Source organism: Anas acuta, chromosome 5 (genome assembly GCF_963932015.1).
Source record: "Anas acuta chromosome 5, bAnaAcu1.1, whole genome shotgun sequence".
Lineage (NCBI taxonomy): Eukaryota > Metazoa > Chordata > Aves > Anseriformes > Anatidae > Anas > Anas acuta.
The window spans coordinates 33,294,689-33,322,155 of NC_088983.1; the positions used below are offsets into that span (position 1 = coordinate 33,294,689).

General features: G+C 39.6%; 2 protein-coding genes across 4 annotated transcripts in view; both read left to right on the forward strand.

Moving 5' to 3' along the window:
* The window catches only part of RTF1 (RTF1 homolog, Paf1/RNA polymerase II complex component), a 30,833-nt gene extending 24,266 nt beyond the window's left edge, over positions 1-6,567 (forward strand). The window contains 5 exon segments of the mRNA XM_068683856.1: positions 111-168; positions 742-819; positions 1,922-2,017; positions 2,304-2,415; positions 3,737-6,567. Of these exon segments, the coding sequence (XP_068539957.1) occupies positions 111-168; positions 742-819; positions 1,922-2,017; positions 2,304-2,415; positions 3,737-3,843 (451 nt within the window). The 3' untranslated portion in view covers positions 3,844-6,567.
* Positions 6,568-13,658: 7,091 nt separating this feature from the next.
* Positions 13,659-27,467, forward strand: part of LOC137857430 (carbohydrate sulfotransferase 9-like) — a 38,193-nt gene continuing 24,384 nt past the window's right edge. For 2 of the 3 annotated variants that reach the window (XM_068683875.1, XM_068683868.1), the window contains exon 1: positions 23,189-23,422. The gene's annotated coding sequence lies outside the window, so the exon portion shown is untranslated. Of the gene's footprint in view, positions 13,684-23,188; positions 23,423-27,467 lie in introns of those variants that run through there. The other variant, XM_068683873.1, reaches the window with a different exon arrangement.

Genomic DNA, 27,467 nt, shown 5'->3' on the forward strand with positions numbered 1-27,467 from the left:
ATTTGTAATCGGACGGAGATGTAAAAATGCTGATGGGCGTTTTGTTTTATAGAGGTTGATAAACGAGTCACTTTTTTTCTTTTTCCCCTCTTATTTTTTTTCTTCTGCAGTTACATCAACCAGAGGAATAGAGAGTGGAATATCGTTGAGTCTGAGAAGGCTCTCGTGGTAAATAATGGCAAATTAATACTTCTGTGCATAGAGAGATGAAATGACGCATAGCAAGATAATTGCATGATGAAATTACTCATTTTTAATGATCTTATAACACCTTTTATATAGGCAAGTGACGTGATTTTTTGTTTGTTTTAAGCTAATTGCTTTATCTTTATGATCAACTCAGTCAGGAGATTACTGACTATAATAGTGACTTAGCACAGTCTGTAAGGGGGAAAAAAATTGGAAAGGAGACTTCAGAGAATGAAATAACAGACAAAATAGTCAATTCTCTGTGGTGACACTTCTATTAAGAATAGTTAAGCTTCTTAACGAATACTTAAGCCTCAGTTAACTTGCAAGTTAGGTGGCTATATTCTGTTGTATTCACTAAGGACAGTTTTGCTCTGTGAAGTGTAGGACTGTGGGTGTTACAAAATCTTTTTGGTCTGTAATGCTGTTACTATTTTTGTCTCTAACCTTGATATTATATATTGCTGGTGAGTACCTGCATGGGTGTGGTGCTTTGGGAGGATTTATAACCATGCAAGTAGCTAACTGCAAAACAATGTGCTTCTTCTTCAGGCTGAAAGTCACAGTATGAAAAACCAACAAATGGACCCCTTTACTAGGCGGCAGTGCAAACCCACAATAGTGTCTAATGTGAGTGCAATATTCAAGTTCAAATGAAGCAATATGCGGAAAAATGGTAACCAATGTAATGCAGGGATTAGGAAGGAAAATGTTATTTGTATTCATTCCTAACTGCCCTATGCTATCAACGCTCAGGGGGTTCCAGGGTGAGATATAATTGAGTGAAATTCTAGTCTCACTATGCCCCAAAAAGGAAAAAGCAATACTTTTTTTTTTCCTTCATAAAACCATAAAGGACATGAGTGATATGAGCATGTACGTGGAGGTGCAACTCTGCCTTGGATTTTTGTAGCAAATTCTTATATGTAGAATTACCCATTACACAGATTTAGTTAGCTTTGGGAAGACAGCTTTCTTTAGGTGTGAGTTTTGCTTCTAGTTGGTTGAGATTTTCTTTAAAGATCTGTGAAAGGAAAGAAGAGACTAGACATTTCAGGCCTGTGATGAATGAAGTAGTTTAATACAAACTTCTACTGTGATAGTGGCAAAACCTGCTATTGTAATCCATAGCTGTATAAATGATGGATAACAAAGTTGAGTGATCAGCTCTTCTAAATGATTTGACTTGAAGCATGTTCAGAAATAGTATACAGTTCTGGTATCAGTACTTTAAAAAAAAAAAAAGTCAAGTGGGATCTTGTCGGTCTCTACAAATTAACAAGGAAATAAATTTTATTGCAGGTCCTGAAATAAATAATTACTAGAAAGAAGAATCATAGTTGTTGAGTAGATTTATTATGGTAGACAACTATTACCATGAAAAGAAAAGTCTTTTAATAATTTTGTCACTAGTAGAGTGTTTCAGCCAGAACTGTAAGGTAAAAGCAATCCTACCCGAGGACAGTTTTAAGACCAGTCACAGGATCAGATCACATCAACAAGAAATGTGGTATCTTCTCAAAGAAAGACTTTCTGAGGAAATTTTTAGTTTAGTAGTACCAGATGCATTACATAGGCATCAGGATGTCTTAAAATGTCTAAGATCCTGAAGACTGGGCTAACTGATCTAGATCATCTTTTGGTTTTATATTAATGGATATGAGCGCTGTCTCAAAAAATGGCAGTATAGTTTTTCACCACTTAACATACAGTGTTTTATTTTCCCCTGCAGTCCAGAGATCCTGCTGTACAAGCTGCCATCCTTGCACAGCTAAATGCAAAATATGGATCTGGTGTACTACCAGATGCTCCAAAGGACATGAGTAAGGCAAGTTTCATTTTCTGATTCTGTTTCGTGTTCCCTCCTACCATCGCAGCTTTGCTCTAGAAGCTTATGACTAATAGTAGATGTGCATGCTTCAGCTCTAGAAATAAGTATGCTGCAAAGCATTATTATAGAACAGCTCTTTCTTCTACAGGGAAAGAAACTTAAGTTTCTCCAGCACTGTGAAAGCTAAACTAAATATGTTTGTGGTGAAAGCTGGAGTGAAAAGTATTGTCATTACCTTTGTCTAGACACATAAGGGTTGGAAATTTACTTATTTTTCTTCCAGGGTCAAGGGAAGGATAAGGATGTGAACTCTAAATCAGCCAGTGATCTCTCGGAAGATCTTTTCAAAGTACACGACTTTGATGTAAAGATTGATCTTCAGGTTCCCAGTTCTGGTACGTTTTCTAGTTGAGTTTGGGGGTGTGATTGCCCAGATCATTATGGTAGAACCTGACTCTTTCAGAGTCAATGGTGGGCTTTTGAAAATGGGAGCAAAGGACCCGTGTTTGTCTTCTTTGCAAGTATCTTATTTTTGAGGAGGAGAGGTATGTGTGCTAGTGACATTCACTGAGAAAACGAGAGCAGCTGGATTGTGTTACACTGACAGCCTGTATATACTTGTATCCTTGCTCCAAATGCCTAGGCAGAAAATGAGGTAACAAGAGTTTATCTGATAGATTCTTCCAGTATCTGTGGCTGCTGTAATCCTTGAGGAACATCTGAATGTGTTGTATTTAATAAGCTTTGATATCTGTTCTGATACTTACTCTACAAATCTGTCTAGTCACTTTTGAAACCAGATAAGCTCTGGGTATCTGTAATGTCCTATTCCATAATCTGTGTATGCACTATGTGGATAAAGTATTGGTAAAGCAGCAGGTTCAAAAATCAAGCTGCTGTTCACTGACTTTTGTATTCCCCGTAGTGTTGAAGCAAAACTTAATGGGGGCCAAAATATTGGGAAAGGGAATGAAGGTGTACTTAGACATACATTTAAAATCTTATAAAGAAGGGAAAGTAGAAGATGTTGAGTCTTTCCAAACTAGATCAAGATTGGAATTCTGGATGTAAGACTAGAATTTGGTAGGGTGGCAAGAATAGGAGTGTGAATGCGAATTATAAATTTCAGGAAGCTGGCAAGCAGACAAAGGCTAAGCACAGAAGAACACTGAAAACTAGAAAGGAGGCTGAAAAGAGTATGAGAGAGAGAGAATACAGATACAGGTTGAAGTATGGATGGTGTTTGTGTTTTTGACAACACTTTTATCTCGTTTAGTTCAGTCTTCTTTCATAATGGAAGAATGGGGATTATTTAAAGTGTGTGTAAGGTGTGTGTTGTAGACATCGGTAGGAAGTCTTACTTTCATCTCGTTATTTGTCTCTTTTGTCCTTGCCATTCTTATGGGATGGTGATCTATCAAAGATCTGAGCTGGAAGGCTCCGTGTGTGTATTGTGATTTCAATATGTTGCAGAGTAGTTTTCTTAAGAAATGAAAGTACTTTTCATGGCAGAAAGCAAGTTAACAGATGGAGTGAAATTTGCATGTGCTTTACCTTTGAAGATAAGCAACCAGATACTGGCTATGTTAACTTTTAACCTGATGCATACCAGAGAAGCCAAATGTGATTTTGTGGTGAAGTTGTCAGTAAAGACAAGAAGTAAAAATCTGTAGTTCTCATTTATTTTGGCCCTCACTCTTCTCTTATCCCCAACAGAATCTAAGGCGCTGGCCATCACCTCCAAGGCTCCACCAGCAAAAGATGGTGCCCCTCGGAGATCGTTGAATTTGGAGGACTACAAAAAGAGACGGGGGCTTATTTGAGCATGCCCACTCTGCTGCTTCTGACCCTGCATGCTCCATGATGATGTCCTACCTTTTCTTCCTCCCTTTTCAGTTCTCCCTTCTGGGTTGGAGCAGCAATGGAGCTGGGAAGAGACTCTTTAAAACTGCCAGTCATCTGTAACATAAACCATTCAACTATTTACTGTATAGACCTCCCTTCTTGCCCTTTCCTCCTGCCCCCCTCACAAATGTGGATCTGTGCTATTTGGGGTCTTCCCATTTCTTTTAGTTTGAGTTTTGTTTTTTTATTTTGTTGATGCAGCTCGTTGGTCTACTCTGTGTTCAGTATTAGCCTGAGGTCTGGATTTCCGTAGGAATCTCTTGGTGGTCGCAGAATCAGCACTTGGTGATCTCCCCTTACATACCACCACAGGCACAGTGAATAAACATTGGCGCGAGACCTTTGTGGCTGGAAGGTCATCTGCACTTTCTTCCTCCTCTTCTTCCTCCTTCATCCTAGCTTTGGAGAAGGGAATCTTCAAAAACTGGCTTTAGGTTCAAAGTGTAAATTTTTTTGGGAGGGTTGTGTGACTTTTTTTCAGGTGTTTTTTATCATTTTTAAGCTGCAGTACTATTTGTATCCGTCTGTCACAGTTTACGGCTGTTTTGAATTTCTACCAGCTGTACTTGAGCATCTGAAATTGCAAGAAAGAAACTCATTAAATGTGATTCTTCTTACTAAAACGGCTTGGCTGATATAGCTGTTTAACTTCATGTTCCCTTTTTTACTTTCACTTAACTGATGAGAGAGAGGTACACAGCTCTTGATGTGGGACTTGTCATCTGTACCACATCTGGAGTCTCCAGCTTTAACTGAGTGGAGTAGCTCTTTCTGGGATGCCCCTGGGGTGCTCATTGGTTGGGCTTTAGTTTCTTCTCCAAGCCTCCAATATTATGCATTTGTTAAGTCATCGTGTCTTCACTGGGCTCTAGCTCATGTTTGTTTCTTGCTTTGTGAACCATTTAAACCGGGCTTCTATGAAACAAAAACTTAAAAAATAAAATCACTTTGTGTGAAAGGGGAAGGACACAGTAAGGACACAGTAGAAAGGTCAGTGGGTAATGTATGAGAGGTAGCTGATGTGCATTTTTCATATCTAAACTGGTACAAGTGGAGTGCAACACTAGCACAAGAATTGTATGGCTTTATGGAATATTTGACTGGACACAAAGTGACAGCTCAATTATCACTCAGGTGTTTTAAAAAAAATTAAAAAATAATAAAAAAATAAGTGTAAATATAAGTGACATTTAAAAAGAGCTTTTCCAAACAAGATACAACTGAATATATGGAACTAAGAACTAAATTAAAAGAGAATTAGAAGTCTAGAAGGTTAGAGGCCCTCGTTCAGGTAAGCGTGCAAGCACGTGTTTGTTCCTACTCAGGCCAGTACGAATATGCTAACTTGAGCACTGAACTGGATAGGAATGTTTCTGGGGGACCCCGAAGAAGGAAAATGCTGATGCTCTTTTTGTGTCAGAGCATTACTATTTTTCTGAAATCATACACTGGTTATGTCTGAACCTGTGTTTGATACTTTCTTGTTGGATTCTTAATGAAACTTTAATCTAGTTCTTATTTAACTTTCTCTTATTCCTTTTTTAACAGTAGCTTTAAAGAAACATCATGTAATTGTGTGCAGATTGATACTATGAACTGTGTATAAAAAGAAAATCAACCTATGAAGCAGCTATAATCTACCATGTAAACAAATTAGGGATACTTCAGTACTTATTTACTGAATAGTCCATAGTTCCAGCGCACATGGATTATTCTGTAAATATGTAATCATAGACTGCTTTATTTGATGGCCTTTTTAGCAGCTTCTCTGGAGTTGTTGTAGGCTCTCACGTATATGTACTTTTAACTTTTTTAGGAGTGGATTTATGGAATCCATGGAATACCGTGATAACTTCATAGGAGACATTGTGATTCACTGTGTAGATATGCATTTGACATGATTTCATTTTCTCAACAGTTTCAATGATGTTAAAGATTTGTAATAAAAAAAAAAATCAAAACTTATTTTGCAATAGCCAGTTTTCAAAATAATCACTCTCCAATGCTTTGCAGAAATAATTGCAAAATCAATCAACTCAAATTGTTTTTCCCATGGCAATGCCTCAGAGCTCTGGGGTGCAGTGAACAGTGGTCTCTGAAGGTAATGTTAACTCAGATTCAGTATTTTTAATATGCTTGCCCTTGATGCCTTGGTATTAGTGAACTTCTACATTTGGTAACACAAAAGTAGTCTGTACTGCAGTCAAAAATATCAATGAGACCTGACCTATACAGTGTTGCAAGAAACTTTTAGTGGAGACAAAACAAGAGATATAGGGAGTTAAGAATGCAGAAATGAATGATGGGCTATGTCCTATTTATCTGCAACTATCAAACTGCCACTTACCCTCTCAAAGTCTCTGGATGCTGCTGAAATGCTGTTTTTGAGAGAAACAACAGTCAGTAAAGTATCATGCAACTCTCTTATATTGAGGATAATACATCAAGAAAGTACTCTGAATAGTTACAGAACTGTGTATGAAAGCTGTAATCTTTTTTCCTTTAAGTGCATGTAAAGGTGAGTGACTACACCTCCCGCTCATTAGGGAGAGATTTGTTTGCTTTGTTTCATTGGTGTCCTAGCATAGTTCATTACAATTGTACAGACTTCTATAAATAAACTTGGTTTGTTGGTTTAATAAGGTTGATTATGTTTATCCCTTGATTGGAGGTGGTAATAGCTTCCTGTTTGTGGAAGTTTGATTTTTTCAGAAACTAACACTTCACTGGAAATTTAAGAAATAAAATACTAACACTGTAAAATAACTAATGAAAAACAAGGCCTTTCTTTTGCAAGAGGGGCTGTTTACTCCTGGATTACTCCCTGATGACTGGAGTTGCTCCTTACCACTAGAATCAAACGGAGCCCGTTGGAAGGTCAGTTCACTTGCATTTCTGCTGCATCTTGTTAAATATACAAACTTTGCTTGTCTTGTAGAAATCCAAGCTATTCTTGTAATCAAAGCTGCTAAAGCATGTAACTGAGCTTAGAAAAGCTACTGATTGAGATGGAGTGAGGCTGTACTCAGGACTGTAACGGAGACTTGATTAGCTAAGTGTTCCTTTGATGTACTTGAACAAAATGCATTTTGAAGTTTTCCTCCTCATGAGCTTTTTTTAAAATGAGTATGCTTTTAAGCTGCCATGCCAGGTCACAGATTTTAAAGAAATCTTGGCATATACAGTCTTGCGGGTGGGTTGTTAATTTTTAACTGGCTTTGGGAGGAATAGTCCCTCAAAGGAAAATATGGGATGTGCTCTTATCCCTCAAAGGAAAAGGAATTAAATTTCTGTGAGGAGAAACTGCTTTAGCAGAAGGTGAGAACTGAAAATTAGGGGCTTACAGAATACTTCACTAGTTTTACGTACTGGGGAATAAACAGACATGTAGAGGTCATCTTGGATTTTGGCTTTTTGCCTTTTGGTTTATTGGTAAGCCTCTGTCAGCTTGTTCTACAGAAAACAAAGGGTGGATAGGGTATATAACTTACATTGCAGGTATAGTTTTAACAACTGGCAAGGTTACTTGTTTCAGATGATATTTGTAAGTACACCCTAATGCTAAGTAATGTACACAGAAGCAAAGAATACAGGTTATTTTCTGTCACGAGGCTGTAGTCATAATGACCAGAATATGAGAGGTCTGCCTTTGCAGACAATATAAGTAAGATTATTGTGACTTGTTCTATGGTGCAAGTTGCAGTAAAGAAATCCTAAGATGTTCACTTAAGAGTGCAGGAGGGAGAGGGGGGATTTCAACAGCTGTAAAACATGCCCCAAAATCAAACAGATAAAGCTTTATCGGAAATCCCTGATTATTGTGACTTTGTGTTTAATGAAAGGACCGTTATTGAATCATTTGTTTGCTCTCCTTCATGACTGCGGATAAATATGTAATTGCCATATGCCCCAAATGGGGACAAAAGTGTATTGGACTCCAGTGCAGCAGCATAAATATCAACTTCATCACTTCTTTGTAATTCTTGGTGGCAGGTCTGCCAACAGGTAATTCGCTAGCATAATTTATCAAAGTGAAATTGCTGTATAAAAATAATAAAAAATCATCTCCTAAAACCAGATGCATGGCTATCAGTTTTTAGGCCTTCCACTGGAAGCTGCAGTGGAGGAGTAGAAGCTGTTGGGAAGCAGCAGCCTGAATGTGAATGACTCGGCAGCTCACCTGTGGACACTGCTCGAAGGTGGCAGTTCTTGTACAACCTCGGCTCCTTACCTATCCCAGGTATTTCTCATTTTATTCAAGCAACAACTGATTTATTTTGATGTGGTATGGTAGTGGTATGACAGTCAGAACAAAAATGTTGCTCACATCCCAGTTATGCTTTGGAACATTATGATAAAAAATTAGATCTTCTCCCAAGAGTGGCCCTAGTGCAGTGATTACTTTGGCTGCAGTTAGCCCAAACACATGCTCAACAGTTAGTGTAACGCTGTAGACACCCTTCATTTGGGGGAAAAATTACCTCTGTGACTAGAAAAGTAGCTTGTATGTAACATAAGCACTAAAAAAGCAAGAAGTTTTATTTCTTTGGCCTTGAAGGCATACCAGTCATGAAAAACAGTAGCTATTTATGTAATGAGGTTCTACACCACGAAGTATCATAACAGACTATAGAAGCAAATCTGTTTTTCCATTATCATGGCAAACTTGAAGATTTGAGTAAATGCATTCTTCCTCTGAGAAAGAATAAATGAAGTTCAAAAACAATCATTTTCAGTTTTGTATCTGGATTAGTTGATCAATTCAGTTGCTTTTTTAATTTCCATGGCAAAGTTTCATCATATTTTGTGAAGTGATCAAAGATAAGAAGCTGAGGATAGTGAAGTAAATAGAGAAAATGGAGAATATTTTCATTTGCAGGTGACCTGAATTGCAAAGTCACAGTTTAAGGTTTTCACTTGGTGCCTATTTGGTGCTGTTTACTGGAAGCTGAGACTGAGGTCTCTGCAGACTGCCACATGCCAAAATTTTGAATGGTGAGCAGAGACAGCCTGGGTGATTTCTCTGGTCCTGCTCTCTTCAGGAAGTGATTCATAGTGGGATCCACTGTTACCCAGCATAGAATGGGTCATAATGAACTTGGTGATGCTTGGTTGTTAACTATAAGTTATGACCTCAAATTTAGAGAGCATTTGCATTCTGAAGGCTGCTTATTGCCCCTTTGTTTTTCTCTGTTCCTCAACTTCCACCTTGAAACCAACTGTTTTATCACATCTGAAAAACTGGACTAAGGGGAGAGCCTATCAGTAATGCAACTTTTCCAATGGTCCCCTTGTCCTGTATGTCCCTCTGTGCTGGGGCAGCGCTGGGCTCCACGAAAGCAACGTCTGTGGTGCGGGAGCATCGATCCAGCAATACTGGGGCTGCAGTACCTGAGTCACAAGGAGAGTGAAAAGCAGCGTCTCAAAGGCTGACCTGCAGGAACCTGGGAACTGTTCTTCTCTGGCTCCCTTGACTTGTTTTTCTAGTCCGCTGAGTTCAGGAGGACGAGGAGTCAACTTTTGCTACTGAATATGCTGAACAACTCCCTCAGCTCAGTGGTGGTTTCTAAGCACCCCTCTCCAACTGCCTTCACAAGCTTTTTGGCACTGGTTTGTACAGTGTGCACAGCTGTACCTGATTAGATGCTGGAAAAAATGGGCTTGGATTTTCCTATTGCCTTTGGTTTCTTTATAAAACTATATGCATATTTTTGCTCTTAACTTATTACTGTAGCTGAAAATTAATCCTGGGAAAAGACCAACATTGTATTGTAGAAAATCATTCAGTATTAAAAAGAATCGATTTGTCAAGCTGAACCTGACAAATCAGAGGCAAAGCACCGCTCAGCCATGTCAGGTAGCCTTGGTAACCATCCACCTGGGCAACCACACACAAAAATGTCACTTTGAGGAGCCTGTGGGGCTTTGCAAATCTTTTTTTTTTTTTTTTAATAAGTAATAAATGGCTACAGCATGCACATCATCCAGGAAATCAACCACATCGCAAGCATGTAGGTTTTTCAATAAAACAATTCACATAAAGTTGATGAAAATGTCTTACTGTACTTGTCTATAAATGGAAGACAATGAAGGCTCAGTATTTAGAACATCGAGTGGCTCTGGTCCAAAAGTTCTGTGGCTGAAACTACTGCTCAAAAAATTTGAGACAATAGAGTAGGTATTAGTAAAGAGGAAACACACATGTACAAAAACAGAATCAAGGGAGGACTACTTTTTTGAAAGTGAAATGAGCCACATGATTTGACCAATCTCCTTTAAATGGATTAGCACTTGGGTTATTGTTATAAGGCAAGGTGCTTTAATGCTGACAGAGGACAGCGAATGGTCAGCTTTTGAGGGGATTTCTCTTGGTGTGGGAGGACTAAGACTGCAGTTTCTGGACGTGAGTGAAATCGTTCCATTTGCTTGCTTGGTTGTGGAAGGATCTGTTGGCTTTCTTGCTGAGTGAATTAGACTGATGCTCTAGCTTACAACCAAAGAAATGTTTAAATGTTTTATTTTTGTCTCTGTCTTGATCCTAGACTTTACCTTCATAGATGTGAACAGACCTAAGAAAAAAATGTAACTTAATCAAATAGCCACTTCTTACATTATCAAGAAGAAAAAGAGTAGGAATGCTTGTTTGTTATTGAGAGCACTGCATATATCAGAGCACTGCATTCAGTTTCCACAAATTAAGCATGGAGAATCTTGAAGCTGTTAATCAGTCTGGAGGGTCAGAAATTTTGCAAAATATTCTTTTTGGTCTTTTTGATCTTGTAAGGATGACTCTGAAAAAGTAAAGAATCCCTGTAAGGGACAGACGTACAGCCATCATAAATGTCTCACCAGGCTCTAAGAGACTGATTTCTCCTTTCTATCAAGGGGCTGGATATTTCACAGGAAAATTTTGTGGTGAGGGAGAAATAGAGTAGGTTTTCTAATAGATTACCAACAGGAGGGACTGCAAATCAGTCAAGTGGAGAAAGAGAGATGCCAGATGGGGAAGGGCTCCCACAAGAAGGCAGTTACTGTCAGAAGTTTTGCCAGGGAATATTCCATCACTTTTTTTCTAGTGAGAAATAGCATTCCTCTTCTAGGTGGGGAAGGGCAGCAGAGCCACGATGCTGAGTCTAATCAAATATCCCTTTGGGCCATTATACTGTTTCAGGCAGTGGTATAAGAAATAGGGCATGGAGTTCTCTTTTCCCCCTTAATATCTTACTCCAGCTTCTCAACATCCACAGTTCAGGGCCATCCGGAACAAGAGGTGGTTTTGAAATGGTTTACACTTAATCACCAATGGACCTAGCTTTTCTGGGTTTGTTCGCTCTCTTTTGGAACCAATATAAGAGCAAGTGACACAAACAACTGCAGTTTTCCAAGTGGGTAGAAGCCAAGAGATGAGAGAGGAGCACTCTAAGACTCACCAGTAAGAGCCTATGGGAGGAGGAGCAAAGTGCAACAAGAAACTGTGATGGTCTTCATTGCGTGCAACATTTGCAGAGGAATTGTGGGTTTGTAGACTTCAAAGAACCTGACTTGTTGCTAAAGATCTTGATGTTCTCTTTCTTTTGCCATTCAATAAATGCCTGAAGAGGAACTAAGAGGAACAAAGTTTCTGATAACTGGGGGAAATGGATGTTCAAGTATTTCTCAGTTTGGGTAGCCCAGGTATGTTTCTGGTGAGCAGATGACAGTGATAGTTTTCAAAAGTCTCCACTTTTGAGTGGAGAGTCTCACGAGACAGCAAACTGCAACGTGAGCAGCATGTGGGCTGGGCGCCAGCCCGGCCATCAACCTCAGCCTGGCTGCTTTAAGCTTAGCTGGCTGCTGGCCTGAGCTGCTTGCAGAGGTGTGAGTAGAACCAGTGTGGGACTTTTGCTGATGTGGGAGAACGAGCACCATTACTCTGGCAGGTAGTCGTGTTCACCAGCTCCTGTGCTGCCAGGGCTCAGCTGGCTGAGCTGTGCTGTCTTGAGAAAAGATTGTGGGGAAATGGTTAGAGAGCCTGTCATGCTGTCTGTGTGACACTGCCAGTTTCTTTAAGACAGTTCTGTTGGGGATGTGTCATAAAATCTCATTTCTTGCAGTCAAGCTGATAATGTATGATCCCTTTTGTTTTGATTCCTTTTTTCTGGCATATACTTTTCTAAGCACATCGAATGTGGGCTATATGCCTTTACTTTCAAGGCTCTCTGCCACTTATCCCCACCCTACTAATCATCTCTCATTAATGAGATGCTGACTCCTGCATCTAATCTATGGCCGGTTTAAATGTCTTTCAGACAAGCTCCTTCATGCTTTCTGCCCTGCTGCTTCTCAGGTTTCAGCGGAGCTTTGTGCAAACTCTCTCAAGGGTTCTGAAATCACCCTTTGGTTTCATCTGCTGAGCTCGACTGCATCTTCATGCCCGGGGGCCTCAGTCCCATACCCTGCCACCTCCAGCCAAGATCTCTCCTGTTCGCCTTCCAGCCTGTTGGGCCCAGCTTTCTGCCCTGCTCCGCCCTGGGCAGAGCAGCTCAGTGCAGGGGCTGCAGCCATCCAGAGGGAGCAAGCAGCAGCAATTTTCCACGGTGTTCTCAAGCCTGCATTCAGCAGTGGCACTACCTGCAGAGTCTGCCCAGGCTCCTGCAGCCTTGTGTTTTACAGGCAAACCAAGTGTCAGGTTTTGATAATGTTTTCATGGTTAAGCACACTGTGTTCCATTAAAATTGGGATTTTCCTGTGAAGTTTTCTTTACATTCTTTTTGTTTTCAAGTATTGCTGTTTCCTTGCAGCACTACTACGGTGCATGAAGACCAGCTTCAACTATATCTTGCCTGTGTGGAAAAACTAGTATGGAGAAACCTCCAGTATTTGTTCTTTATCCTCGTTCTCTATTTGCTTTTCACTATCAGTGTTTATAAATCAAAATACAATAATATAATTAAAATGTGTAATAATTTGTTTTTAGTAGAACTATTTTAGTGATAGACACAGATGTTGTGGGCACAGTGTCAGAAATTGCAGTGCTATGGATTGTCTATCAGAAAGATATAAAAAAAAATAATACTGGCTTTAAATATTTACTTGTCCTAGGATATAGATTTATAGTTTCTTAAGGTGATATCATGACATTTTGTCTATGGTAATAAAAAGAGTAACCATTAAGTTATTTCAAACTGATTTATTCTCATAAAACGGCGCTACAAGCTCACCTCGTGGGAGCCATGTGGCTGTGCAGGCTGGAGAAGCACCTTTCTGCTCCACCAAAAGTGCTTGAGCAGGACCTTTCTGAAGTCATGTAGGAAAAGATCAAGCCCTTTCCCTCCTGAGCTACAACAGGGTTTTCTGAACAATTCTACCAAAGTGGTATTTCCTGGACATCCCCTTGAGCAGCTGGTCTCAGCTTACAAAGATGAGCTTCTGAACCCTGCAATATTCCTATGGGCCTGTGCTGGCAAATGAGAGCAAGGCTGTGGCTGAGGGGAAAAACAAAACGTACTATGATGTGAATGCCAGGAATCTGCTGATTTCAGGATGACTCTATGCCCATACTGTTCAGCTGTTACAAACTGATGTCCCCATTCCATGATCACTGTAATATTCACTGTGCTAACTGAGGCAAGTAGGAGGCCTTGGGACAAGATGCCAAAAGTGTGCTTCAGGCAGTCTGGGCCAAGTTTAAGGGATTCGTCTCAGAGGAAAGAACGGAGGATTGTTATTCCCCATCACAGAGCACCACAGGCAACTGTGTTCTGCACAAATGCAGCAGGGTAAGAAAATGTTCATGAGTGGCACTTATTTATTGAACTATTTATTTTTATTTAACTCTATGCATAACATATTCTCTTTTCAGTCTCTTCTGGGTAACTAGATGATTAATTGTAGCATTTTTTCCTAAAATCTCAGGATGCTTTAAAACCAGAAATAAGAAAAATATAAGAAAGATGTCAGGATCTCATTGGCTTAGGAACTGGTGGTGTAAACTGGAAACATTTCCTTTTGTTCACATCACCCTAGGCCCCTTCCTGTGAGCACTATCGCTCCTTCACTGGGCTGCTGGTAAAACTCCTCCATCATAATGTGCATAACTTTCTGTGTTATCTTCTCAAATATCTTCCCTGCAGAATTGCCTGAACCTCTTGGGAGAAGAAGAAAAAAGTTATATCATATGAATGTACAATCAGGACAGAAAATTCTGTTCTCTCCTAGACTATTTATACTTGAGTTTGTTTCTTCTCATGCTCTACAGGAAAGACTGCACAATGTGTGCAATGATGCTATGTAAAGGTAGCTAAGAGGGATTGTCTCTTATCTTTGACACAAACGTTACAAAAGTCTATTCCAAAAACCTGAACAACACAATACTCTTTCAGTAAAGAGAAACGGTTTGGTATGTTCACATATTTATTAATATTTCCCAATAAGCTAAAAGGTCATAGAGTTCTCAAGTAGTCAAACAATGGTGTACCTCAATGGTGATTTCATCATCTCTCTTTCTTCAAGTTTGAACATGCTTTCAGCTTATCCTCCTGGTCTAAATGAAGACATTAAATGCATTAGTGTTAGGACTGAATATTTTTGAGATGCACAATTTGAATTTCACAAGAAATAGTAAAAGGAGTAAATAAAGCTGTTCTGTTCTCTACAGTGAATCTATCCTTTTGGATTCAAAAAGAGCCTGTTGTCCAGGTTTATGATAATAAATTTAAACTGGATAATTTAATCCAGAAAGAAGGAAAATGGTGTTACAGAAAGATTTAAATTTCACTAAGGAGGAACTGAAATAGTATAATAGCCTGATTTGCTAATGTTATAATCCGCAATAAACTAGTCTGTGTTTACTCTGGGCAAACACGGCTGGTAAGCAGTTTCTGTCCTGCAGCGCTGCGAGTCCTTTGTCTATTCAAGGAGCGTGTCCCATGCTCTGCAGCTTGCTTCACCACCCAGCACTATTTCCTTGTGGCTGGGCCTTCCTATCAGCCCCACCACTGAGAAACCAGGGAAGGATGCAGAGATGGGGGGCCAGAGGCCCCCTCACTAGAAGCAGAGTTTGGTTTCTGACTTTGGTTTAGGTACAACCTCTAAAGCAGCTCTTAAGAGGTTGCAGTATCAGAGGCAAGATATTTGTCAAAACATACAAGCTAAGTTGAGAAAAGTCAATCAGGTGTCAAAGAATATTGTATTTCCAGAAGGAAAGAAATATAGGTACAGCCTTTAAAAATAAAAAATGAATAAAAACATATTGGGAGGGGTATCTAATCTAAGAGAATGTTGCAATAGGATGTAGACATCTAAAACTGAGGAAAATATGCACGCATATTAAACTTAAATAAAGAAAAAGACACAAACATACAATGAAACTGTATCAGGATGCAAAATAAAACCATTGAGGCGCCACGTGTTGGAAGGGAGAAAGCCTATATTATCCTGGATGGTATTAAACAGCAGAATCAAAACACTGAGAGTGGACAGCGGAGAATGGAAGTTAAAGGACTTTAAAGGAAGTTAAAAGACACTAAGAAAATACATTTTGTACAACACAAGTTATTCTGAAGACAGGGAGAGCTGTTTCAGGGAATTAGAACATCTGCTTATTGGTTGAAATCTTGTCATGCATTTATCAGGTGGTGAGGCATTAAGTTCATGTGCGCTAATTAAAACAAATGAGGATAGAAAACTTTACTTCTCTTAAACACAGTTCAGAATGTAATGCAGGGAAATCGTTGCCCATGTGTAAGTAATTTAGATAGAAAGGTAAAATAAAATAGAGTAAATAAATAGCTTCTGATTGTTCTAGAGATTATAGATTATTCTGTGCTTATAAACATGGCAGGGCATGTCAGGAGGATAGGTAGGTAGACTGGAGTTCACAGGTGTGCTGAACAAATATTTTAAAGGTGTGAGAAGGAAATTGCTGTGATATAAGATACAGTTACACTGCAAAAAAAAATAATAAAAATTCTACAAATGTAGACCAGCATCTTTACTGCTTCAGCAAAAACTTAGAGAGGAATTTGCTAAATAGAACATTAAAGAAAAGCCTACTAAATGGCTGAATTCTGTAGTAATTATGGAGAATAAAGGTGTAAAGGTTTGCTTAGCTTTAGCTTCAATGAAAAAAGCAATATAAAAATGGCTCAAATTGTAAACTATTGGTTTCAAATGAAGGTAGATGTATATCAAAGAATGTGTAACAAAAAAAAAATCAGAAATGCCAAAGAAATGTTTGCCATGACAATTGTGGAAATTTAAGATCTGCAATTTAAAATGGCCTAGATTTTCTAGCATGTGCCTGAAGGAAATTCTGTACCAGTCTGGATTGTTTTCTTTGGACATAATTCAGAGTTCAAGTACTAAATCTAATCTTATTTAAAAAAACTATAGCTGGTATGTGGCATGCTAAATGTGTTAACAGCCTATCAGTTGTAACCAGTAAAGAGTGGGTTCCCCATTTCATTTGTAAGTTCAATGTTTTGCAAAAGGATATGACTATATGTATTTTCTATTGAGTATAGAGTATCCACAGTCAAATAGTCTTGGGGAATAAAAAACAAACGTTTTAAAAGACTAGAGAGTTAAGCCCAAACTGTTAACTGGCATAGCTAAAAATCTTTGAAACTAGGGAGCTTTTAGTAGAAAGCTGAGAACTGAGCTTCTTTAAAGTAATATAGGCAGTATTAAAAATGTGAGTACTGTGATCTGTTACATGCACAAGGGAAGAATAAAACTGAAAATATTCTAGGAAAAAAGGAGACCTGAGACAGTGCAACAGCAAATAAGGTAAAAAAGACTAGGCTTTCTATATTTTCATTGAGGTCCTACAAGATGGTTGTTTAACATGGTCAGGTGTATAAAAGGAATAGCGAATATTTTCATTCGCACATAAAAATGAGAAAAAAAAAAAAAGAACTAGTTATTTCCAATTAAAACAGAACATAGGCTGTTAAACTTTGAGAGTATTGGTAGGTAACTGTGAGCCAAAGACAAGAGAGTAAACTTTAGGAGCTGTTTTGGAGTCATTAAATGAAAAGACAACTCAGAGAAACTTGGAGGATGAGTGGTATATGCCTTATGTGACCTTTTTTGTTTTGTTTAAGGCAGAGATGTAAATATAATTTTCCCTTTCTGAAACTGGTGTGAGCGAACCAAATCAGCTGTTGATGTGGGGCAACGTTAGATACACAGGATTTCTGTCACTACTTCATTCCAACCTGAGCTTCTCCTTTACAGTCTCTTAACTTTGTTAAAAATCACTTTCCTTACAAGTTTTAGGTTCAGATTTCAGAGGTTTCAGTGTGATAGATAAGAGGTTGCTATGTTGTATACGGAAAGTAAATTAAGGAAGACCGTCCGGAGTTTAAAATTAGACTATGTTTGTCTAATTATATTACCCAGTTACTAGTGGATTGATCATAGCAGCTTGGTACATGCATTATTTCTGGCTTAGTTATTCACACTGTCCTTTTTTTTTAGAAGAATAGTGGGAGTGAGGCATTGAACAAATAAGACAAGGAAGAAAAAACAAGATTTTAAACTTGAATTGCTAACTGAACATTTCAGAGGATTAACTGAAGGTCTGTTAGAAGCTGAATGAAAAGAAAACATGCAGTTATGGCTCAGTGGCATGATTATTTCCATTCAATGTTTATCTTTCTTCAGCAAATGAGATTAAAAATACAGTGGTAGATATGAAAATTTGTTGAGAACATTGCTTTTCAAAAATGATTAACTCCAAGCACACAAGAAAAACAGAGCTGTTGGGCATTACATTGGAAACCAACGCCTTGTTATCTCATCCATATAATAGTTTAGCACTGCAAGGGAGCTGGGTGCATGAGGTGAACATGGTGTGAAGACTGTTGCAGCCCCAGAGCATTTGCATTAACTGAGGTTTAAGTGGGAGAAATGTTCAGCTCTGATACAGATATGGGCTCTCCAGTGCCTGGACATCAGGGTATTCTCATAAAAGGAGGCCACTCCATCACCCATCCTTTTTTTTTTGCCTAGCATAGACAGAAACAAAGAAGCATGTGGAAAAATAATGTATACTGGCAGGCTTGTAGTAGGTGAAGTTGATTATAACCATCTAGTTGATAATTACCATCTAAGCTGTAAATCTATCTGGTGATAGAGGCCCCGATTAAAAAAAAAAAAAAAAAAAAAAAAAAAAAAAAAAAAAACACAACAAACATGCACTTAGAGGATGAAGAAAATACCATTCCTGGAGCAATGTTGTGCCTAGAGCACAAAGACTCACTGAAGGGGCTGGTACCTTATGGATACTTCAGTTACAAGAACAGATGTAGGGGAATTACATTAGGGGAAGTTGGATGGCCAGAAGCAGGGTTTGGGAGCTACTGGCTTTCCCCAGCGCTCATCCAGTCTCCCTCACAGCCACCGAAGCTGCAGCTCCTCAGGGGAGAGCAGGAACCTACCCGCTGCCAACACCAACTGGCCCGAGCGAAAGGATTGATTTTAAAGAACTTTATTGAAAATGTTCTTCACAAAGTGCAGCAAGCAATCTAAAAGATATTAAGGAAGGCTGGCAGCTGGACATATCTCAGGTCCGTAGCTTGCTGTAAACACCAGCTAAGCGCTTGCTATGGACCAGGAGTGCCAGGCCTGAGGGCAGCACCGAGCCCTGGTGAGCCTCACCTGGGGCCTTCCCACAGGCGTGGGCCCAAGGCCTCTGTGTAAGCTCAGCCCAGGGCCCTCGGTCCATGCTTGGGCTGTATTGTGCTGGAGGGCTGCTGGCCCCTGGCTCAGCTGTGCCTCTGGTGCTTCTTGCTCGGGACCTCAGGACGCATCCCCATGTGGCCTGTCCATGTGGCCCTGACTGGAGCTGGCCACAGCCCCAGCCTTAGCCTTGTGCCGTGAGTTGTCTTTCTGGCCTGGCCTGCCCCAGCACCGTGACGCTGGGCCTGTTTGGCCTAGGCTTGTGGTGGGACATGGCCTCCATGTCTGCCAGGGGGTGGATGGACAGGCCCTGACGACCCGTGGAGCCCCTGATGGTCTGGTGGTGGGAGGTTCTCTGCAAACACCGGCTTCGTCCCAGAAACGCTGGCCTGAGGAGAGGTTGCAGTTTTATTATCTAATCACCAGTGCAAAGCTGTGCAGCTGTGAATAAGTAAGGGGGTGAGTAGATGTATTTAATTGGTTCCTTGTTTCTAAGCAAGACAGATGAAAACTTTGCCTCATATTTGTTTGTGGTCACTTGAACCACCTAACTCATGTCTGGGGTGATTGCTTGCAATTCTTAAATCCCTCTCCCATATAGCTTATGCTAAAAACCTTGATTTGTAAATTCTTATATATTCTGTACTTTTAAAATGTGTTTTTTTTTTTTTTTCTGCTTTGGTGGTTCCTTGAACATTATAGTGCTTTATCTGTAATTCTTCTTCTGTTTTGTTTTATTAAAACGTTTCCTTTTCTTCCCCAAACAGAATCCAATATGTTCTAGATTAATAAGGGAAGGTTTAAATCTAACACTACAGAATCTGTAAAAATCCCTGTCCTTGGTTGTCTTATACTAGAAGATCCAGCTCACCTTATTTATAGAAATGCCTGGCAAAATGACTGTCTGACATCAGCGATCAGTGGAAAGCCTCACTGAAGTGTGACAACTGCTTCTCTAATTCACTGCCTTTTTAATAATAGAGTGCAGAACTTGCCAAGATCAGCGAAACACTCAGCAGAAGTCCCATTAGTCAGTTCTGACCCACCTTCATAGACAAATTCAGATGATTTAGTTACACTACAAAACTTTAAAGACATTATATTGGCTTTCTTGACTACACGTAATTTTAGATTTTATAGGATAGCTAAGCCAGGAGAAACCCAGATACTCCAGCTTTTGAGCACATCAAATTCAGGAATGATCCTCCCCCTCTCCCTCTTTTTTTTTTTTGTTACAGACAGATGCCAGTGTTGAATGTTATGTAGGAGGGAGAAAAATTGGCAGAAGAGGTAGATATGCAAATTGTCTAATTCTGTGCGTAAAGATATCCGTCATGCATTCCTGAATAAATGAAAACTAAGATAATTTTCCATTTCACAGCTAACCTCTTTTTGGTAGGCACCTCCAGTGTTGTACTACTTTAGGATTTTCCGTAAGTGTGGGGGACCTATGTTTAGGGAAGACTTTCTCATCTCTTCGCTTCTTTTTTTTTTTTGGCTGCCTTCACAAAACAATATGCAGCCAACTCCCTGCCAACAGAGTCTGAAATTTTTATCAGATGTGGTTTCTGTTTTTTTTTTTCTGTCTGAAAACTTCTTGGGTGTCTGGTATCTCTCTTAAGCAGAGTACAGGGATTAAAATCAGCAATGTTTAGCCTGGCTTAGAATTACTGTTCTAGAGCCTCCTTAGTATTTAGGCATGCTTAAAAATATGTGGTGAATCCTCCGTATTAGTTTGTTTCTATTAACCATATTGCTTCAAATTAGGATAGTACAGAGTGCTTAATATCAGATAAGGTGATGAGTATATTATATTGGAGTATGGGGCCCAACCCTCACCTTCTAGGACAGTCTTGAGAGCAAAATAAACATGTTTTCCTCCTCTAGGAGAACAACTGGGACTAGATCTTCAATTTTTCTGAGATTTCTGACAGGAAAGCCAAGACTACCTTCTTGTAAGGGTGCCTCAGGATGCCTTTTTCACCAGGAGTACATATGGCAATAAAAATCCAGTTATCCATGTGTGCTTGCAGTAGTGATATCAAGGAAGAAAAACAAGACAAATCAGGATCTCTTCTTGCAGTAGTCACAAAGTCCTTTCTATCAGTGCTTGATGTTGCCAGCCATGTGAGGACCAGTGAAATTCCTACTGGGCTATGTGTACCAGGCTGTAGCAGGCACCCTGAGTTCAAATGCTTCTCAGCAGTAATTGTTATACCGCATGCTACTGGTGCAAGTTCCCATTCTTCTGCAAAGGCTGAAGGCCTGTTTGTGGCAGCAGAAAAAATGACTACTGTTGTGAAACATGGGTGATAAAAAGGAAACGTTCTCTGCATCTTTGAAGGGGTTCTTGAGCTACCTCCCTCCTTTAACACTCTGATTTCCAGGCCAGCTCTGAGGTGACAGTTCAAAGTATATTAGCTCGTCTTCTCTTCGAAAGCAGCCTGCCAAGAGCACTCTCTGTCTCCTCAGAAAGCTCCCTCCTCAGACTGTTGCCAGCTCCCATCAGGAATACTGGCTGTGCATACCTAGCCCTTGATTTCACTGCTTCTCCTCACTATCACCAATGGGATGTGGTAAACCAATCTCCTGGTAATTAAGTTGGCTTAATCAGCTTCCTGGCACTCTAGTACTTGGAGGTGCCGTGTGTGGGACCAAGGCAGCCCCTCTGTCAGGCTGCAGGTACTTGATGCCTGTGCTCTGTAGCACATTGGCTCACTTTTCTCAGGAGCAGGTGTAAGATGGTGAGGAAGGGCCACCCTAAATGCAAACACCAGCTACAGAGTAGCCAAGGGACTCCATCTGGATATGGCAGGCTCGTTCAAGATGATCTGGGCTTCTCAGCACAGGAAGTGTTTGTTTGGTAAAGTGCTAACTGACCTCAGTAGTAAGCACTTTCAGTGCTGTTTAAGGCTATAAAACCTTGTTACTGGTGCTGCACAACGTACATGCAATTTGATTTAACTCATTGGTTTGTTCTCAGACGTACAACAACCAAAAACCACCCTTCTTTTTCTCTTTTGGGACAGGTGGAGGTGGTCAGGAGTAAAGGCTTGGGTGACTATTACCAGAGATACTATTGCACTGCTTTCCTCATGTATTAGGATTAGTGGCAAGACTTGACTAGGCACAATGCCTTCCTGAACTTGCCTGAATCTAGTGAGTGTGCACTGATCCCTCCTCAATGGGATAACTGCCTCTAAGCGTTGGGAAAAACTTCTCATTAGCAGTTTCCAAACCCTCTAGCTGACAGCCCCATCTCTGATTTCACTTCTGGTCTCCCTGTCTTTATTTTCATTGAAGCTGACACTTCTAGGAGTGAAGCCTCATCTGCGACCCTTCATAAGGCTTTAACTCATAATTTGGAACAATCGTTTAGGCTGAAACTTTATTACAACGAAACAGACTAAATAGCATTGTCTAATATTGCTTCATATCTTAGTACACCTTGTTGATCATTCAACACAACTACAAACTTTGTTCTAAGATTTTATGACAGCAATGATAAGCACACAGCTAATGCAAACATAAATGTAGATCCTCAAAGATGAATTTTAATTGGCAGTTTTCTTCTTCCTATCTGTTGCTTTTCTGAAGAAAGGCAGTGGTAAAGTGTATGCCTTCTAAGTCAGAATTGTCTAAAGTCCTAAGTCCTATTCTCAGTCGCAGACAGTGATGCCGACATACTGGGAACACAGTCGGTATCTTGCGCGGTGGCTTGAAACACCCGTGTGCTGTAACACAGACTACAGTGTAGAAACGCCTGTGTCCAGAACAGTGTCCAAGGGCTTTTGTCTTCTTACCATTAATATTTCTTAGTGCAGTGTTCCCAGTGAGAAAGCACAAGCACTGTGAGCTGTATTGCCACTAGAAGACAGGAGCAGCAGGAACAGGCAGGCAGCAGTTTCACACCTCGGTCTGCCCTTGTGGTGGGCGGTAGGCCAGGTACCCTCCTGCAGCACCTTCTAGCTGTCCTTAAGTTTGTAAGGCATCTCATCACACGACTCTATGGACATGAATATACTCCATGGACATGAATATGGACATGAATATACTCCAGTTTGTGCTATACAACATGTGAAGAGAATGCATTAACAAGACAGAAGATTCAGAACATGCAAGATGTGAATGCCACAGAAGACTTGGGAATAAATACTTGGGAATAAAAACTTGGCCAGACAAAGCTGACCAGATCTGGTGTTGGTGATTTACCACTTCAAGTGGTGGGTTGGACGAGGTGATGTCCAGAGACCCCTTCTGACCAACCTTTCTGGATTTTTTCTGGTGACTGCACAGTCTTTGACTTACTGCCTATCAGCACAGTGGCAGGATTTGTGCAGAGAATGCAATATTCCGAGTAAATCATACAGGCTGTTGGAAAACTTTGATCTCAGTTTAGATAAAATGTTTGGATAGAGTTGGGACAAGGAGAAGTTTTATTTTCTTCAAATAAAAGAGGACTGGCTTTGTGGGTAAAGAGCTATAGTGCTTGGGATCCAAGCACTGTTCACCTACACTGCAATCATACTAATAGGTGGTAATAAAAAATCACTATCTTCTGACAACCATGCTACTGATTACTGCATTTGTCACAGCCAGTAGAGCACTATCAGAAGCTTTCTGATATGCTTATAGTGACTGGTGCCAGCACTTTTTGCAGTTCAGCCACAGCTGGTGGAACTTCGAGTTCTCCTCCCCTCTCACTGCTGGCCAGCCAGTTCCAGAGCAGTCCAACTTATAGCAACAAGAGAAACCAAGTTATAAACTAGTGCTTCACTACAGTGAGCTTGGGCTGAGCTTTTTGTGGAATTTGAAGTGGTGGCTACAAGGCAGGTACAGATTTATTTATTCCCAAGTCTTCTGTGGCATTCACATCTTGCATGTTCTGAATCTTCTGTCTTGTTAATGCATTCTCTTCACATGTTGTGTAGCACAAACTGGAGTATATTCATGTCCATAGAGTCGTGTGATGAGATAGTCCTCTTGGCATGTTGACGGGTGATGTCTGAAATAAATTTAATTTATTTCATTTATGACTTAATTGGGAAAAAGTTGGGGAAAAAAAATCAAAGATATATTTTCTGAGAGATTAATGTGTGCTCGCCAGACTTCTGGAAGCACTCCTCTAGCAGTTGTTGGCCTCGAGGATGACAGGCATCCTTTCTGGCTGTCCCTGGCCATTGCTGCACACGTGGTGCAGCATTCACTGTCTGGGGTGAAGAAACAAAACCCTGGGGGTGCGAGCTCTCTGCAGCAGGGCAGAGCTTTGGTCTCTGTCATAGGTTAGGAGGCAGAACAGTTCTCTGTGGGGATGTAACGAGGGTTCTCCAGACAGCTGTGCTGTAGCTACATGGCTGCATAAGCTGTGGGGCTGAAAACAACGTGGTCTGCAAATAGAGCAGACCTAAAATTGTAGAAGAACATGGCAGGAAGACATGCAGGTCGACTGCCAAGCTAGCTCCAGTAGACAACGGATCTACAGCAAGCTTGAACAGTCTATTGCTGGGCTTTACGAACCTCATCACTCCAAGTTTATTTCTAATATTTAACTTTTTTCTCTCTGTAGTTCAGACCCATAATTTTACCTTCTTTTCAAAGGTCTTTGCCTTGACTTGTGGAAGTGCTTTTTATAGCTCTAAAGAGGCTGCTTGTTTTTTCATTTCAGTCTTGTCTTCTTCTTCTTCTCAGAACTTTATAATTTTCAGCCACAATGATAATTATCAGCTTGTTGTCCCATGCATCCCAATCCACGAGCATGGTGTCGGATTCTTGTTATTATAACACAGAACCATCGGTGTATGGCCTAGTAATTCAGTACTCTACTGAACCTCGGTCCTTGTTTGTTCGTGACCCAGATGTTGAACATAAAATTATTCCACAACTGAATATGGCTTCCTTGGCCTACCTATACCAAGGATACTTGGTCTGGAAAAAAACATTAGTGTAACATCCAGCAAATGCACTGAGCAGCAGTGATTATAAGATAAGGTTAATTTTGTAATTAGTAAGTAAGTTTAGACTGTGAAATTTTGGTGGAACTGACTGTTACGTCAATAGCTTCTCCCTCTGTCCTTTTCCTATGGATAATGAGCCAGGTTATTAATTTATCTGAACAACAGAGAGAACACTTGTGCTAACATTGATACGCTGAAACTGCTGCTTGTTCATATGCTGCAAAATACACAAACCTAAGGACACTTGCTGTTCTTAGATTACATTTCCTTCCTTTATATGAAGCTTGTTCCTATTATAGTGATATGGCTGATTTTATATTAATAGAATTCATGTATATATTCCAATGAAGTTTACAGTTAGTAATGCCGTGTCTATGAATGTCCTCTGGCATAAAAGCTATTCATTGTAAGTAGTGCAGACTGAACCATACTGTAATGGCTATTTTGTGACACCTAAGTTGCCTTTTTTCAGGCCTAAAATTTATCTTTGAGAAAGTGTCCCAGGGTTCCCCATGTCAGAGGTATGTCTGCAGGGCAAGAAGTGCCTATTCTAAAAAAAAAAAAAAAGTGTCACGATATTTTTTCTAGGTGTTAGACTCAGTGTACAAAACATTTCCAGAATGATGGCCCACAGAGTGAAAACAGCCAGAAAAAAAATCAGTAAAAACTGCTTTTTAGATTGACTAACTCTGAAACTCATCAAGCTTTATTGCTTTTATCATCTTTTTAGTAGAAACGTTCGCCTATTACTGAATAATATGGAGAGTTTATGAGAGCAGTGGCTTCTCCTTGTAATCAGTGGTGACTGAACAGAGGTCCACATGGATGCAAACGTCCTTCAGGTACACCTGAAGGATCTGTGTACAGGAACAGGAAATTATTTTTTGTGCCGAAGACGACCAACCCCATTAGTGAATAATAGAGCATTGTGTGTTTTTTCACCAGTTCAGTGAGCAATCCTGAGAAACGTAATAAAGGAATCCACAGAGTGAAATACATTAATGTAAAAACCTCTCTCACTTTTTAACTAGACCACTACAAACTTCCCATTTTGAACAAAGGGAAAGTATTAAATTATTGCAAGACTGCTCTGACAAACTTTAAAGGGTTTCTGTACATTGGTACCTGGTGGCAGAATTTGGTACATATAACGTGTGCTTCGGTCTAAATCAGGAGTCAGCAGTTAGACTCTTGCCCGCAGAAATAATACAGGTGGTCATTAATTGCCAGTGTTATCTGAGCTGAGTGCCTGCAGAGACATTTCTGTATCATGTTGCTAATGCCCTCAGACAATCATATCTTGAATTTATATTCTGTTTAGCTTATTTTACAACTTAAAAGTAAAGACCACTAAATTTCAGAATTTCACAGTAAAAATGTACTGATTTCTCTGTAGAAAGTCTCTTTAATCTGTAGGACATTTCTTCTGCCCTCTCCCCATGAGAATGAGTAAATGAATAAAGAAAATGTACAATTTTTCCTTTAGAAATGTCAAAAAGTATTCTTGAACTGTATGAAAAATAATTTGAGTACACACGCATATACATATAAATACATGTAATGTGTACATACAGCTACAAACTAACAGGAAAAACTACAAGAACAAATTTATTTCTCCTTCATTATTGCAAGTTAACATGAAAAATTCTTAAGCCTTAAAACAATGTTAGAATATACAACAAAGGTTTTATCGAATGACTGGAAGATTAAAGTTCTCCTTGCGGAAAAAATGAGTAAAACACAGATTTGAACAAATTTACTTAGCCTGTAAGAATTTAAGTCTGTAACTTCTTCAGATGTAACATTTCTGGACTTTTCTCTGAAAAGAAAACAACCCCTAGCATATGATTAAGTTTATCTGATAGTTCCTGCTATATGCTTGGCACTATTTCTTGCTCTACCTGTTTAGTAGCTACCCTAAAATATATGACCTCTTTTATAAATTAGTTTTTTGATACATACTTAAGCTCAGAAACATTCCTGTAATACAATGGCATTAAGAATATCGTTTGAGGAATCTTAAAACATAACAGAGTTGAATAGACGGAGCTGATCAAATGGATGTTGGAAGGGTTATTTTAAAAGCACAAGTCAAGCAAAATCATAATTGCCTATGGGAGCATTGTGTAAACACCTAGAAGGGCAGAAAAATGAATTTTAGACGTGAATTTCTTAGTTCTTGGGGAAGTTTATTTTCAGGATGTAAAATTTGCTATATCCAGGCTTGAACAAGATGCTTGTACATCTACATGCTAATTAACGAATTCAGTCGATGTACAGGTAAACACTCAAAACAGTTCATAGATGTTCTTTTGAAAATCTATGAACTTCCATCTGCGTCAGTTAATTACTGATGCTGTTCAGCTTTCTCAGCACATTGTAAAGGAGTAAATGGGCCACAGAGATTACACTTGTCCAATGTCCAGAGGGTCAATTCTTCCAGAGAAAGAAAACACCTGTTAGGAGAGCTTTACCTCCAACTGCCAATCAATTCATCTGTTAGAGCATTTCATATATTGAAAGAATGAGGTCCTCTGCCCGACCTTGTTCTGCCTCTCTCTGGGCCATAAAGAAAATGCGTGTGCCTTGTTTGGTAACTTACATACTTTAGCCTCTATTAAGGAATAAATTCAAAACCCATGTGAAATATCTCTACCTGATGGGATGCACGTGCAGTTCTTTCAGTATGAGTACACACGGAATGGCAGAACTGTGGATATGGGGATGTTGCTCCTGTGATAATCGTCATAAACACACCAAATGGTTTTAAAGATCAGCAAAGCAGAACATTGGAAATGGAAGCCTGTATGATGGGATTTAATAGTTCAAATGAGAAGTGGATGTTTTGTTATTTTTTAATTATTTATGATTTTTTATATATTTTTTTTCAACCCAGGCAAAACACTTCAAGTATTTGAGTGTGA